We start from the raw sequence: 16,345 nt of genomic DNA, 5'->3' as shown, positions 1-16,345 counted from the left end.
GGATGAGGAAAGTTTAAATGAGGAGCATCGCAGCTCAGGCCTTGAACTGTCAACAAACCTTCTCCAAATAGCTGAAGCTCACAAAATGCAAATCTGTCTTAGGGAAACAGTCTGCAATAACTGCACAATGCACATACTGCAGTCCCTCCAGCTCCAACTAAAACCTCCAGTGCACTGTACAGCACTTATCACACACACATTGATTTCCAAGGCTAAGTGACCTGCATGCTCTCAGCTTTGAATGACATAAGTACCTGAGTAGCCTTGGGTTCTGCACCCAACCTGAACACACTTATATGGCAGCTGATGGCAATGCAGGCTGCTTCCATGGTCATCCATCAGACCTCACAGGTAATGTCTAAGAACTCACTGGGCTTAAATAAGCCTGGATAAAGGCCTCTATTAAGACAATGAATAATACCAACTGAGGGGAGGTGACCTCGGACCGGCCACGTGTCATCAAGGCTGAGACATGATTGGCTGCTTTTGGCTAGTATCTGTGTTACTGAGGGGGCGGTCCATTGGTTGACGGATGCTCGAGGCTGAGGCGAGATGGGCTACAGAGTCAGCCGTTTCAGTCCTGTGATCTAATCTGTTACCCATCATGCATCCTGCTTCACTAATGAAAAGGCAAGGTCCCATCAGTCACAGGCAGCTATGGTAAATGGAATTTTAACCCTCCTCCTTATAGTCAACGAAGCTCCTCCGGCACAAACGCCTGCAAACATGTGGAAAAGGGCCAGGATGATGGACGATCATTGCAAAAGACCCCGGCAACAGCAAATTAATATCAAGAGGGAAAAAACGTTCCTCTGCTTTCTGTCACTCCGCTCAGTAACAAACGTAGCCAAGCTTGTCTCATTCTCTGTTTCTGTGTACCAAGACTGTCATGGAGGATCCACATTGTCTTCATTACCACTTTCCGTCAAGCACGCAGCCCAGTGCACGTGAGAGTGTCTAAATGTGGTTTTAGATGAAGAGGGCTCCAGCGGTTCAGAAGGGTCATTTCTGGCATCACACAAGCATAACAGCTACAGATAGGATTTAAAAAATGTGTTCATACTGTATCAGCCTTGTGCAGATGTTTGATGGTGTTTCTAAGTGGAAGGCATCAAACTGATTGAAAGGTATTCAAAAGCTGGAAATAACCTCCTGAGGTTAGGTTGGAGGACTCTTCTATAAAGGCTCTTAGTGTTGTGATAGGCAGCAAGTTACTGTACTACAAGTTTGACTACAATATAAATCTACCACTCAAAATAGTGCACACCATTAGTCTAAAAAAACACTGAAAAGTTGTTGTTGTCTGCTGCAATAACATATTTTTCAGTCCATGTTACAATAAACAAGGCCTTCTTGAGCTGATCACAGGTCAGAATATGCTATAGAAAAAAAAGTGAGGTAATGAAAACCAGCTAGTGTGCCCAGATTCCCTTGAAGTGATGAAATAAACAATAAATGGTTAAACTACAATTTTGTGCTGCTTTTTAAAAATTCTAACTGCTTATATGTCTATATCTATATTTCACAACATATACAACATAGCTGGTGTACTGTATCACTGATGTACTGTATCTAATGCATGGCAATATCGGATTTAAAAAAACATCACAAATAGCAAGGAAAATGTATATTTCTAAGGATATAGTGTCTTTCTTGCTGCACAATGATCCATCAATTTTCCTTTTTCCCCCAGTCATGAGTAGCACTTCTGTGCTTTGCATTGTGGAAAAAATAGTATCCGTCACCCAAGGCTGGATTAACCCTCTGGTGGTTCCCAGAACTCTTGAAAATCCACCGTCTCTGTTCTTTGCAAAAATGCATTCCAAGCTTCAGCTAAAGCTAATATGAGGCTTCGGCAGTTTATGTTAGACAAATCAAATGGCTTTCTGGCTATCTGTTAACAGTATTTCTAGTTTGAAGTTCCCTCCATGTGTTTTCACAGACAGTGTTTCCTTGCAGAGCTGAGTGTAACTTTGTAAAAAAAAATCTGCTAATCCTCATATCTGGTTTGGCTGATGTCAATGCATTTTTGCAGAAGGAGGACAATCTCACAGCCGGCATGGACAAGAGGGACTATTACAGTGATCAATAATGCTTTAAATGTACATTTACATGTGGGCTTGTAAGTACTGTTTTAAGACAGGCTTGAAAAAATGAACCTATACTTTACTTTTTACCAAACTAAAATGCGGCCTGTAAAGAAATGTTCTTATTTTGACCATTAAGTGAATCAAGGTATTTGACATTTATGAAATTCAAGGACAAATTTTATCGTCTATGAAAGGTTTTGAGCTAGTGTTGAAAAAGTGGGTATCATAGCTACATTACATATCACTGGGGCTCAGTGTCCAAAACAGCATCTATTCCTCTGTCAACACAGAGCTCTTCCATTGTCACAAGTGTTGATGGAGCTACATGTTTTTGGTACTTAGTTACTTATCTCTCTGTTAACACTGAAACACTGAATGAGCCCAATTAAGATCCATGACTCCAGTAGTGTACCACTGAATTACAATGAAAGCATTCTTTTGACAGAAAAGTGGCTTTGGTCTTCCACAGAAGCTCAATGTCACCTTGTCAAGTTCAGACATGGTGTTCGCCGCCTACAGCTGAACCAAAGTCCTCAGTTATTCTCCCATACTGCAGCAGCTCCACTGTTTGATACCCTGAGGTTCTTCACTCTCTGTTCCCACTTGTACTCTGTTTCTGAGCTTAAATCCAGCATTTGAAGCTCCACAGAGCTCCCAGCAGGGACGCAGCGACACGCTTTTCTTTCAGCCTTAATGGCAGTGAAAAGACAAAACATCTACCACATTGTTATACCGACTGTTGTGGTATTATATCCAGTGGTAGGAGAATTTCAGTGGAGCTATGTGGATGTTTTAGAAAACAGGCGGCTACAGAAGATTAGAAGCCAAATGAGGTTAACGTGAGGGTCTTCCCTCCCCTCTGTGTCTGTGTGTCTGTCTCCTCAGGGTTTTTTCCGCCGAAGCATCCAGAAGAACATGGTGTACACGTGTCACCGGGACAAGAACTGCATTATCAACAAGGTGACGAGGAACCGCTGTCAGTACTGCCGGCTGCAGAAGTGCTTCTCAGTGGGAATGTCCAAAGAGTGTGAGTTTCACTCCCAGTTTACACAGTGTGCTGATTTGGAATTACTATAATTTACATACTATCTAGAGTTTCAAAGAAAGGGTCTGTGTGTGTTGTTTTCCACCCTGACATCTATAAAAATTTGGGGGAATTTGTAATTTTTAAAAAAAATCAGTTGATTATTTCATTGATTAATTGATCAGTCGTTTGGTCTTCAAAATGGTAAAAAATGTTGATCACCAATTACCAAAGCCCAAGATGCAACCTTAAATGTCTTGTTTTGTCCTGACCAACAGCCTGCTTCCCAAAGATATTCAGTTTACTGTCATAGAGGACTAAAGAAAATATTCACATTTAAGAAACTGGAACCAGAGAATTTTAGCATTATTCTTAAAAAATGACTCAAAATGATTAATTTTGAGTCATGATTAATCCTACATTCAGCTCTGTCAATGATGTCTCACATTTCTCCACTGCTTTATTTTACCGTTTGCATTTAACAATATGTTTATTTCTCCACCTTTAGCTTTACCCCAAACTCTCCTCAGCTCAAGTTGAAGTCAGGCTTTACTGGAATTACTTTACTGGAATTACATACTGTAAAGTCACCACAATCATGTAATAATATAAAATAGTGTTCCACCCTAACATGTATAAGAAAATAACAGAAGACTAGGGAGATGTCAGTCAAGCACATCCTGCACACACCCATATAGTCCTGAGAAAAGGTCTAATCAGACATAAGTGGAAAGACCTGTGGGGTGGGCCAGGGGAGTGTTGGGCCTTCAGTGGAGCATATCAGTTTAAAACTTTTACACACACATTTTGACATGTCACAGTAGGAAAAGCACAGATGTAAGTAATAAAATGAATGATGGCTGAATTCTATTTAACTGCTTCAGTTTCAGGGTCCTGGTATTGTGCATGCTGGCTCACTGTCACACTGTCATGGCTTACTGGGACACTTGAATTATTAGTGACGTCTGTGTTTGTCCTACTATAACAGTCAGTATAAAAGTCAAAATGTCTGCTGTGAAAACATATTTTCCCTCAAATTTTATGTCCCCAGGCATTCAGACATTGTAATATTTCTTGCTGCATGAAGACAGTATTCAACATTGTTTACAGTACAAATTGCAAAAAAGGTGTTTCTAGTAGTAAACTGTGAGGAGAGCACTGGGTATTAAATGCAAATGAACTGCAAATGCAAATGATTATGAAGCAGAGTTCAAAGCAATAATAATACTGTAGAGTATTTACAGTGCATTGCAAGAGGTATTTTTTTAATTGGAGTTTGATCTGGCATTATATATTAACTTTAAAAACAAAGTCTTATTTTCAGTTGTTTTTAATACTAAATATATACACCAATACATTCCAGAAAGTATTTCTTAAAATTCTGAAAATAACCTGTGATCTCCCAGTGAATATTCAGTGTTTGCATATCGTAGAATATGAGACAATCACATGGCTTAAGGCATAGTACACTGAGGAGTTGAAGGTGTGAAAAGTTATCCATTAATATGAGTGAACAGCATTATATCTGTCAGATAAGATCTCATCCGGTCAACAGTTGCACTGAATGATGTAATGGCTTTATTGATATCAGTATGATGCAGCAATGATCACTTATCTGTTGCAGTCGAGTGACTGTTACAGTAGTGAAGTTGATCTGACTCGTACAGTCATTCAGTCTTGTGCATGTTCTCTATACTGACCAGTATTTCAGGTAGCGACAGGCAGTTGCATCATTTTCAGAGTTCTGTATAATATCCACCCAGTTGGACGAGCAAACAAACAAGCATGCAGAATCTGAACCCACCATGAAATATGCTATATTTCCCTCTGGTACCAGAGTTTTCGGACACCCTGTATTTATGAAACCAAGTGAATTGTTGCTTTCGAGGCCCTCATGTCCCCACTGCTCCATTGTCATCCATAGGAACAGTTTGCATTTCACAGGTTATTGGCATCCTTTGATTGCATCAGCATTTATAGCTCAGGTCCACTTCATGCTCCATTAGCCTGAGGGGGGGGGGGGGGGGCAAATCATTCTTTTCTCTTATGCTGTTTCACACCTCAGCAGAGGAATCTTGGAAAAGATGATGTCTTGATATCCTCAGGCTAAACCCCCCCACAGGGCCACTGATGAGAAAGGGGAATATTCCCTTTCCTATATTCACGGATGGAGGTGATGGGTTGGTGTCCTCAGCCTCGGAATCTGAACATAGACTCCAGAAGGTCCATGCTGACTGGACATTGCTCTATTTAGTCGCTATATGCCTATAGCAACTAAAGGGTTTGTCACAAATAGTTTAGCAACCATGGCCAATATCATCTGTGAGATTCACTTAAGAGTTGCTCAAGCTAACTGTCCAACCAGGCTAGAAAGAAATATTTGACAAGTGAATCTGCTCATTTACTTATCAGATAAATGTGTGTCCAAATTTAGGTTATTGTGACTCTATAATCCAAAAATTGTAATTTGGGAAATGTCAGTGTACTTATCATGGTAATCTGGTCAGTAGATGTCATGATATCTTGCTCTGGATCAAAGTAGTTATTTAGGCAAATTTGACCAGAAAGGTGTTTTTGTAGTTTGCATTTTATTCACCATTGTCAATGACCCAACTGTACAGCTATTGACTTTCACTGTTAGCTAGCAACATACGCATTGGGGCATGTGTGTGCGCAGTGCTCGTGCGAAGCTCAGACTCTCAAAACTTACCAGGAACTCTGGTTCTTTAAGTTATTTTTCTCCTAATCCACTCCTTGTTCTTCTTGTCTCTGTACATTCATGAATTGGAGTCATCCAGCTTCAAGCCCAAAATTTACTTTAAAGTTGAAACATTATTTACCCATGGGTTTTGCATGGGTCTCCACTTCAGTTCAGGCTGCCCAGAGCTAATCCACATCATTCACGTTCAAAATATCCCTTTGCAATCAGTTTGAACACACCTTTAGTAATCACTGTTGCAAGGCTAAAAAAACAAATTGAAACAAAAACAGTCCTTGTTAAAGCAGCACATATTAATATTCTTAAATTAACAGTGGACCAAATGTATGTGAGTAATACGAAAGCACTCACTCATGAGAATTATCACCAAACTCCAAGCATTTTAGTATCTTTCATTGTTTTTGGTATAAAGGCCCACAACTTAATGCTAATGGTCTGTATGTGCTTGATTTTTAAACAGGTAACTGACAAATCGGCCTTCTAAGGTGATAATATATCAATGTTGCATTTACAACTGGTTCCACTGACCCAAGTGGCCAAATAAATTAATTAATGCTGCTGTAAATTTAGAACAATGGCAAATCGAATGGAATAAAGACTTTAATGCTTTTATGCTGCTTTAAAATTTGCAGCTACTTTCCAAACAATGGTAGCTTTTTATAAAAGCCCACATTAGCTGTGTGTCATTAAACAGATACTGCAGTTACTTCATTTGCTAAGCAGACATCTAACCACATAATCAAACAGTACAGATTATATGTTCCCATGAGTTCTAGCTGTGTGTATAGAAACACTACTAACTGTTCTCAGCTTTTACTGTCCCTAAGGTTGGAGACATGCAGTATAGCTGCCACAGGCTATATCACCTGAAAGCTTATATTTGTAGTGGTAATTATTTCATAATAAAAGCAGGGTGTTGAAAGCGTAGTCTGAGGCCAGAGTCAGATGATGGAAGGGAACATCTGCTTTTGGACACTAGACTCGTGCTATCATGTGCCTCTGGAGATAGCAGAACTGCTGCTTAGAGTGGAACACAAAGGGAGGATTGTTTTGTGTGTGCGTACGTGATTGTGTCTATGAGTGTGTGTGTATGCTGCACCAGCAGGTATGTGATTGAATGCGTCATTACACAAGTTGTGTCTTTGTATTTTTTCAGTGGTAAGCGATCATGAGTCTCATAACGTCATGAGTACTGATGTGATCCATAATTAATCTGGTGAATCTGCAGACAAAGAGGAGGAGGAGGAGGCATGCACTCTTTGTCTGTTATTAGCTGAGTGTGTGTGTGTGTGTGTTTCTGTTCACTTCCACAGGCCTCAAATATTAAGTCAAGTCATGTGAATGACACAAAGAAAAGAAGAGTTTGACTGAAATTAGTTTTTGGAGGCAAAAATGAATGTAGTTAAACTTCTGATATCAGTATCTCCAGTTTTTTTATTTTCATGTGCAAGAATGTACAAAAGCTTCAGGGAATGTTTGATTTGTAGCATCAGGGTCAGATGACAAGAGTTTGTCCTATTCGTAAAGTGTGGGTAAATTATTTCACTGTGTCTTCAACCCCCGAAGACAATGAACCTTGTTATTGTGGCAGGTAGTATAGGGGATCAAAGGAGATTGACCAGTGGCCAACTCCAACATGGGACCCTTCTCTGCTGGGTCAGGCTATGGAGCACCTGGCTTTGCTGCATTAGAGTAAGCTAGAAGTCTAGCAATCTTGCAGCAGGTGCACCAGAGAAACCAATAGTTGTTTCACCCAGGTTTCCTCCAAGACATCAAACACTCCATCACCCTACAGATGATGATGGACAGGAATGGACAGGAATGGACAGTGTAGACATTCTTAAAGGACTTTGTAAAGCTATCGCCAACCTGTGTATACTGGGAAAAGGAGTGAGATTAGCTTTTGTTTCCCCTGATCCCAGGGGAGGCCCTCCTTATAGCATACAGCTCACCATCCACCTATCATAGTGGCCCAGTCTAGTGTCCCGAGGAATTATGTTGATATTGGACGAATCTGCAGATTTTCGTTTAGTTCCAACGTTCAGGGTCAATTGCAGGAAGTATTGTGCCTTCTATGTGGAGTAGCGGAAAGTAAGAGCATAGAGGCTGAAGTGTTGGTTGTCCTTGTAGCGCAACTTTCATATAGGAGTTTCGTCCTGTCACAGTTGAAGTTGTGTTTTAGCTAACTCGAAATATATCTTAACCATAACCATAACCATGGTCTTTCCATGACTTTGACCATACCAAAGTCTCCATGTGCAGATGTTGTGAAATTTTTTTTTTTTTGAAAACGTTGGCATTGGATAAACAAAAAAAGATTGTCGTTGAACGTAATCTCTTGGTTTGCAGACTCATCCAATAAAAATGTTCTTTCTGGCAATGATGTTGGACAGCCGGTAGAAAGCCATCCTGCACTGCCTGAGGTCCATCGCCAGCAGCTCTATAGTCTCTCAATGGAGAATGTCAGCCAACCCTTCCACTTGTCACAGCAGCTGCTGTACCAGGCGAGGAGCTGGCTCCGAGTTGGTGAAACCACTGTGGATTATGTGTTGGAGAAGCAAACTTGGCATAGAGCCTTCTCGTCTGAAGAAAGCTGTCACCATAGTGGAAGTGGATCATTTTGCCATTGGCACCACCAGCGATATTAAGGGTTGTTCCTAAACACATGCATGAATGCTAGCAGCGTGCTTCTAGGGATGGCAGTGTCGGCCTGTCGTACTGTCAGTTCACCACTTTGGTCCAGGCTGAAATATCTTTACAACTATTGGATGGATTGCCATGAAATTTTGTACTGATATTCATGAACCTCAGAGAATGAGGCCATCTTACTTCAATGATCCCCTGGCCTTTCATCTAGCGTCACCATGACATTGACATTTTTGGTTTTAGCGAAATGTCTCAACAACTATAGGATGGATTACAAAGAAATTTGGTACACATACCCATGGTGGCCAGAGGATGAATTGTAATGTCTTGACCTCCTGCCTTTTCCTCTAGCACCACCAGCAGTCCAAAGTTTGTTCAATACTTTTATGTTTATGACCAAATATCTGCAAAACAAATGTCATTCCCATCAACCTCAGCTTTAATGTGTTTAAGCTAATTAGCGAATGTTCGCACACAAATTAGTTAAACTAAGATGGTTAATGCAGTACATATGACCTGCTTAACATCACTATGTTAATATTGTCATTGTGAGTATGTTTCACTCAAAGAACCACTGTGTCTGAGTAAAGCCTCACAGAGCTGCTAATTCTTAGTCTTGTTTAGTTTTGATGGTGCTCATATATCTTATCTTATCTTAAAGTTGTTGCTTATGTACCACCCTAATCCCCCTCCTGTTCCAAGGTCATATTCTCTCAATGCAGGCCCCCTCACCCTTCCAACCCCCTCCCCCCCATCAGGACCATTAGCTTAAACTCAGTGCTCTGACAGCAGCAAAGAAATATCATCATTCCTCGACACCCACCTGGTTAGTGTTAGGGAGCTGCCATGTTAAGTGGTGTGGCAAGCGGCCCGGGCTGCACTACGTGGGCTCCAGATAGATTGTGTTTATTTACCACTGCATCTGTTTGCTTGCTGAGACACTGTGCAGAGCTTGGCAGCCCACAGATGGCTGGCCGGCGGCTTTTCAAAACGGCCACCGTCCATGCCTGCTGCCACCGAGCCACACAACATCCTGCTAAAGCAGCAGAGCAGAGAAAAAAAATGCCAGGCTGTACCGGGGGGCTAGAGGCAGTAGTGAAAAAAGAAATAAAGAGGACAAAAGAGAGAGGGTGGGATATTGCTCATTGACTAAAGGAGCGGGAGATGAGTGTCTTGGAAAACCCAGGGTTGGGAGTGTGATAGTAGGGATGGCTGTGAGGAGTGTATTTAACAGCGTGTCTGAACTCCACTCAATGACCCTTCATCCCTTGGTCTAACACTCTGGAGAGCACTTCAGAAACACTTTATGTTTGCTCATTCACAGCGCTCCCTCAAAGCCTGACAGACTGGCTGGGTGGAGATTTTCATGCCCTCAACACAGTCCTAGTAAATGCCTAACACATTTTTCAGCTTTTTGTTTTGGATTGAAATCAGCTGGTTTGCACAGAGGTGCTCAAATGTTTTTATGTTATAGACCCCATTTCAAAGACCACCACTTCAATAGAGTAAATCCTGGTGACCTATATTGTTTCCACAAGTGAAGCCGGAAAGAGGTTTTTTATGTCTGTGAATACTGTGTCTGTACTCAGATTGGACTGAAATTTGGAAAACAGACATAACCTTGACACCAAGCATCATCATTATTAATATTTATAAATTCAAAGTGGCACTGAAATTATTTCTGAATTAGCCTATTAGTGCAAGGACAGAAATTCTAACTTTTAAACTGCACTAATCAATACCACCCACCAACACAGTTCCTTGCCCTTTGTAGTCACATGGGCAGAATGGCTCTAACGATGTTGATCAGTCTGTTGGTCAGTCAGTTCAGCACTTTGGATCAGACTGAAATATTTCAACAACTGTTGGGTGGACTACCATGAAATTCTGTAGAGACATTAATGATCACCAGAGGATGAATCCTACTGAATTTGGTAATCCCTTGACTTTACCTTTAGCACCGCCATGAGGCTCACATTTGTGGTTTTCAGTGACATGGCATGACAACTATTGAATGAATTGCCATTAAATCTGGTACAGACATTCATGTCTCCCACAGGACGAATTACAACTTCAGGTGGTGCTTTAACTTTTCATCTAGCATCATCATCAAGTCAACATTTTAATTTGTTCAAACATTTGGTTTATGACAAAATACCTCAGTTATTACCTCTTATCAGCCTCAGTTATACTTTGTTACTGCTAGAAAAACAGCAACATGGCATACGATGCTAATTAGCACATTGGCATGCTAACACACTAAACTAAGATGGTAAACATTATACCTGGCAAACATCAGCATGTTGGCATTATTACTGTGAGCATGTTAACATGCTGACATTGGTATTTAGCTCAAAGCACTATTGTGTGTCACAGAGCGGTTAGCATGGCTGTAGACTTTTAGGGCCAAATCCACAAAGAATTGATTGTGCCCACTAATAGCATTGTGAATTGTGTAGCATTTGCACCCACGACCCTCCCTGTTTTAAGGTCCTGTTCACAAAAGATTTTGTGCTAAATGATATGAAAGCACAAACACGCCCATAAAGTTCTGTTGTGAGTGCAATTTACCCTTATTGTATGTCTGATTGAGTGAGTGGAGCTGTTTCCAGTGTTTCAGGCTTTTTTCCACATTTCAGCACACAGATTGGTCCATAATGAAAACTGAAGAGAGCACAAAAGCCTCAAATTGCATGTATTTAATTAGCAGAGGTGCGCACACACAGAGCTCTCCACAATCACCAACCAACTTTCATGTATTTTGCTTCTTGTACTTCTCTAGTATTTTACATCTGTAACATGATCTACTGAAATGTCCATCAAAATAGGCTACAGCTATGAATGACTCAGGCAGGTCTGAAACGTGGTACATTAATGTCTGAATCTTACGATAATGTTGTTCAAGTGTCACTGAATGTATCTGGGATTTCACAGAAACATCACTACTGATGTTCTGTTTGTTGCCCACAGCTGGCTGCATGTCACAGCTGGCTGCAGCACCATACAGCAGCTGAAACGATAAGTGGGTCTCAAAACTGAGAAAGAGGCTGTGTGCGCATTTATGCATGTGGCACAGCAGCGGTAACTACATTAACACCGGATTGGTCACGATCCGACGGTATTTAACGTTCTGTGTTTTGCTACACATCTACACAGATCAGCTGTTACATACAGATTCCAGGTTTATACAGTAGACTTGTTTATACTATATGGATGAATCCTGAGCTCCGTCAGAGCTGTCAGGACATTTTTATTTTTAAGTAGCTGAACGTCTGAGATAAGCCTACCACCCCATACCCACTGGATCCCCCCCAATGTCTGAGTGAAGATGTGAAGATTTCACCATTGATATCATTCAAGCCTCACAAGCTTGAAGATTTTGATACTTATAACTCCACCCTAATTGCATGTGGCAATAAGTGCTGGTCTTTGTGAATTGGACTGTTTTTACGACAAGGCTTATTTGCACTGAAAGAGGCCAATCTTGCCCGAATGTAGGAATATTACCTAATTTAGTGACATGCAAATGGCGAAGGCGCACCATGACGGTATTTGCTCAGCAGCGCAGTTTGCGGGTGCTTTGTGAATCAAACGCTATCTTTTTGTGTCATTTATACAGGTTTAACAGCGGCGAAAGCCACACAATCATTTTGTGGATTTGGCCCTTACTCTCTTTTTTTTTTAACACAGTGCTGTTTCGATCTGAACGTCCACTTTGTTCCATAAAAATCATAGAACAGTGTTTAAGGAGCCAAACATACTCTTATAGACCAGTAAAAATATGGAAGTCAGGAGTAGTGATCACAGGCATTATGATGAGAGGCTCTGCACTGGATGGGTTCCCTCTGCTCCTTTTGTGGGTATTAAAAAGCCATATATTTTCATGGCCTCTTGTCCGATGCATCATTTGGATGTATCTGCTCGTGCTCGCAGTAATTTGCTTGGAGTGCAGTGGTAATTGATTGCCCTGGGTGGGCGGGGGGTGCTCTTGCCACGTCGCTGTCTTCCTAAATCACATCTCGTGGCTCGCCGGCCTCTGTGTGGACCACAACCCCCTCGCCAGACACAGTTTGTCACCCCACTGTGACAAATGACAGACACACACATGTGAACAGATTGTGGACCATCCCCCTTTCTATACCATTATTCTGTACCATCCCCCTCTTCCATTGAGCAGCATGTTTTTGTGTGTTTTTTTTTTTTTTGGTTGTTTGATAGAGAGAGGATCGCGGACTGTGTGATTTTGCTCACCATCATGGCTGTGTATGTCCTCTCTCAGTGAGGGCACTAACCACTGACAGCAGCATTTTGTTAAGAATTAGCCAGAGCCTTGGGAGATTAGGTCTTTTATTCAACACTTTACAACTAATGATCTTTCTAAACAAAACGATGCATTTTTACTGTGGCATTTTGAGCATAACAGAAAGAAAATCCTCCTTCACTCAGCTGGGATAGATATGTTAGGTTTGATGAGTAAGTGTTAGTATGGAGGAAAGCAAAATTGCCAGTATTTAGGGAGATGCATCAGTGGAGTCAAAACTCAGTGTATTTTAAATTCTGAAATTACAGATATGTCATACACAGTGTGTCTATGTTACATTACTGTAAGATGTCACAGAAAGGAGAACGTAGCATCATTTGACTTGTGAGTTATACCCTAAAAGAGATATGAATAAGATAAATAAATCAATCAATCATTCTTCAGTCATTGTAAGAGCAGTTTACTCCATCCTTTTATTAAAGGTCATGACCCATAAGTTGTTTGACTACACATAAATGAAACATTTAATTCTAATCATACTTTTTCGACACAATTTTTATTTTTATTTGGTGTTATACTCTACTAAATCCTATATTTTACGAAAGGAATTTTTTGGAAACTGCATTATTATTGTATGGTCTGTACATGGCCTCAAAATACACAACAATTCACCCTATAAAATTCATATGTTAATTTATCACGTGAAATTTGACTAATTCACATGATATACTGTAAGCAACATGTGATTTTTCAGACATTTCACATCAGAAATGTAAGAAATCGTAGGTGAAAACTACAATTTCAGATACTGTGTTTCCAAGAATGAAGACTGCATTTTCCATGAGCACCACCGCCTCGTGTTTGTTGAGGAAGCAAGTGAAAGAAAGATGCTACTTATTTTTAATACTATTTTTCTTTTTAAACACAGCTGTTTATAGGATGCATAGCAGTGAGGTCATGTATCTGCTTTTAAGATTAATAATTGTAATATGATGGAAACAAGAAACTTTCTTTTAGTACTGTTCATACACCTAAGTTACATGTAAGGCTGCATCGACACCAAATCCGGCAATTCAGCACCTTCCGACAGGGTTGTGTAGAGGTGGGAGGTGTGGGTGTGTTTATTTGTGCTTTGTGCTTTTCATTGCTTTGTTCTTGCTACCACCACTTGCTCTCTTCATTCACTCTCTAGCTCGCACGACCACCGCTGCTCTCTTTCTCTCTCTCTCTCTCTCTCTCTCTCTCTCTCTCTCTCTCTCTCTATCGGGCTCTTAGCCTGCTTGCGCTCTCTCTCTCTCTGTTCCTCTGGTCTTTTTTAAAATAAGTCGGGAAGCAGACAACAAATCTAACTTTACTTTTAACATGTTCAAAGGAAGAGAAATGTCCTCCCCTTGTCCTAGCAACGTTTTTATACTCCCTCATGCTACAGTGTTACATGTAATGTAAACAGGCTCTTCTGGTCTGACTGCTGTAAATCGTTTCATCTGATTTCACGGGGAATCTGATCCGATGGCAGGCATTAACATTAATAATTATATAGAAATAACCGATCTTCTCACTGATGGTCTCGTTTGCTTATGCAGGTCATATGGAGGCATCATGAGACTTGTTTCATAACCAGTTAAAAACTCTGTGTAGTTGCAGCTGCTTTAATTGTCATCTGATTCAACCACTCTATATTTTTTTGTGACTTTTTTCTTAATCTCTCTTGAATTCTTGTTTAAATCATATCAACATTTGCCCACATCTGTTTTTAACAAAAGGCCAGCATTGGGCCCATACTTGTTTTGTGCACTGAAGAGATGGTGTAGAGGGCTTTTGCTCTATTCTTAATCACTACTATGCTGTCTGCTTTATCTGCTGCCGCTGTGTTCAGCGATGGCAGCTGCTCTCTGTGGAAGAGCTGATAGAGCGAGGCCCAGGGCTCTCTATCCTCTGTCAATCAACCCACCCCCACCCCCCCCTCCGCTGCCCCCACACTGACACTACAAACCATGATGACGGACAAGGTTAGGATCAATTCTCCCATCACTGGTTTCATTTTACATCTTTTGAAGATTACTCTTGCTAGGTGTGAAGTAGGAAATACCATTAAAATCTTATGTTGACTCTCGGGAAACTGATCAAGGATCCCCCTTTCCTTTGTTTCATATCTTCTGTCCTAGTGACGTAATTAATATTGTCACTGTCAAAGTTTGCTTTCCTCTCTGTATAATACTAGCTGATGTGGCGGGAGGTCTCCTACATATACGTACAGCCATGTAACGGGCATATAGGTCACACATGTAGGTCAAAGTGTAAAGAGTGATTAATGTCAGCACATTACGGCTGCCTCTCAGCAGTGACAGTAATCAGCAGGAAGCCGCGACTGACCAAAACATTCAGTCTAACTCTCTGGAACAGAAAATTAGATTGACTCCTCTTTCACTTTGATGTATTGAGATGGTTCAATGATGTGGAGACAGAGCTAATATGTGAGACGTGTGACGTAATATGTCCTATATGTAAAAATTAAACAGCATCTGGACTCCCTGGTGGTGACTGATTTTTTTTTTACTGAATTATCGACTCAGTCAGAGTGCATCTTTTTAATCAGGAGAGACCAGTTTAGAGATATAAAGCGTTGTTGATAAAACAGACGAGATCTGGGGTTAATGCCTGATTATAGGGATAAGCCCTACGATCGGTCAACATCATAACCTCTCTGACCATCAACAGTCTGCCTCGATGGAGTTTGATGCCGGTGATGGTGGAAAATGTTCAACGCATTTTACTGTCACTTCCAAAACTGACACAAAAAACACACTATACGGAGATTTGCAGATTTAACTCTAATCACACATGAGACTCTCAGATAGAGAATATAGATTGCATTGAGCTAAAAATAGTTACCAGTCATTAGGCCAGTAGACTGATTATGAGTATGATATACACACCAGCGGCTTTATCCATCAGAACATCTTATTATGGTGTGATGTTAACAAGAAGCCAAACAGATTTATATTTCTGATAGAAATGACTTCAATCAGAATCATTTTTCTAGTTATAAACACAACGCTGATGTATTATCGCCTTATAAAGTTGATATGACGAATGACCTAGCAAACATCCAGTAGACACTTCTGTGCAACCTTCACTGGCTCCCAGTTCAAAGCATCCAATTCAAAATCCTCCTCATCACTCACAAGGCCCTCCACGAATGCTCAGCTCTTAGTCTGATACTTTTAAATGAGACTATAGTCAGGTTTCCATCCAAATGTAGCGCAAATTTTAACCGAAATTTCAGAAAATCAATTAAAAAATGCTAACCACTGTGCGTTTCCATCCACTACTGCGAATATTAATAGTTGAGCCCATCAAAGTAAACACTTGGTGGCGCTGATTCTCCTACTGAATGCAGTAAACCACAAAAAGAGGATGGCATGCGATGAGGTTATTAATAGAGTGAAAGTCAAAGCTGAAGCGATAGAAGAACATGATACGAATGGTGGTGATGGAGAGCGTGATGGACAGTGCAAATGGAGAGAAGAGCTGACATCATCTTGCTTTTGGAAGCGTTTTGATAACAGCTCTGCGTCAGTTATTTAGACATATTGAATGCTGCC

At 40.7% G+C, this 16,345-nt stretch overlaps 1 protein-coding gene across 2 annotated transcripts in view; it reads left to right on the top strand.

Moving 5' to 3' along the window:
• Window positions 1-16,345, top strand: part of LOC122969972 (retinoic acid receptor beta-like) — an 89,259-nt gene that overhangs the window by 37,426 nt on the left and 35,488 nt on the right. For both annotated transcript variants that reach the window (XM_044336031.1, XM_044336033.1), the window contains one exon: window positions 2,976-3,117. In XM_044336031.1, the coding sequence (XP_044191966.1) occupies window positions 2,976-3,117 (142 nt within the window). The remainder of the gene's footprint in view (window positions 1-2,975; window positions 3,118-16,345) is intronic.

Source organism: Thunnus albacares, chromosome 19 (assembly GCF_914725855.1).
Source record: "Thunnus albacares chromosome 19, fThuAlb1.1, whole genome shotgun sequence".
NCBI classification, from domain to species: Eukaryota; Metazoa; Chordata; class Actinopteri; order Scombriformes; family Scombridae; genus Thunnus; species Thunnus albacares.
The sequence above is the reverse complement of the archived record's forward strand: the minus strand, read 5'-3'. Positions and strand labels throughout refer to the sequence as shown.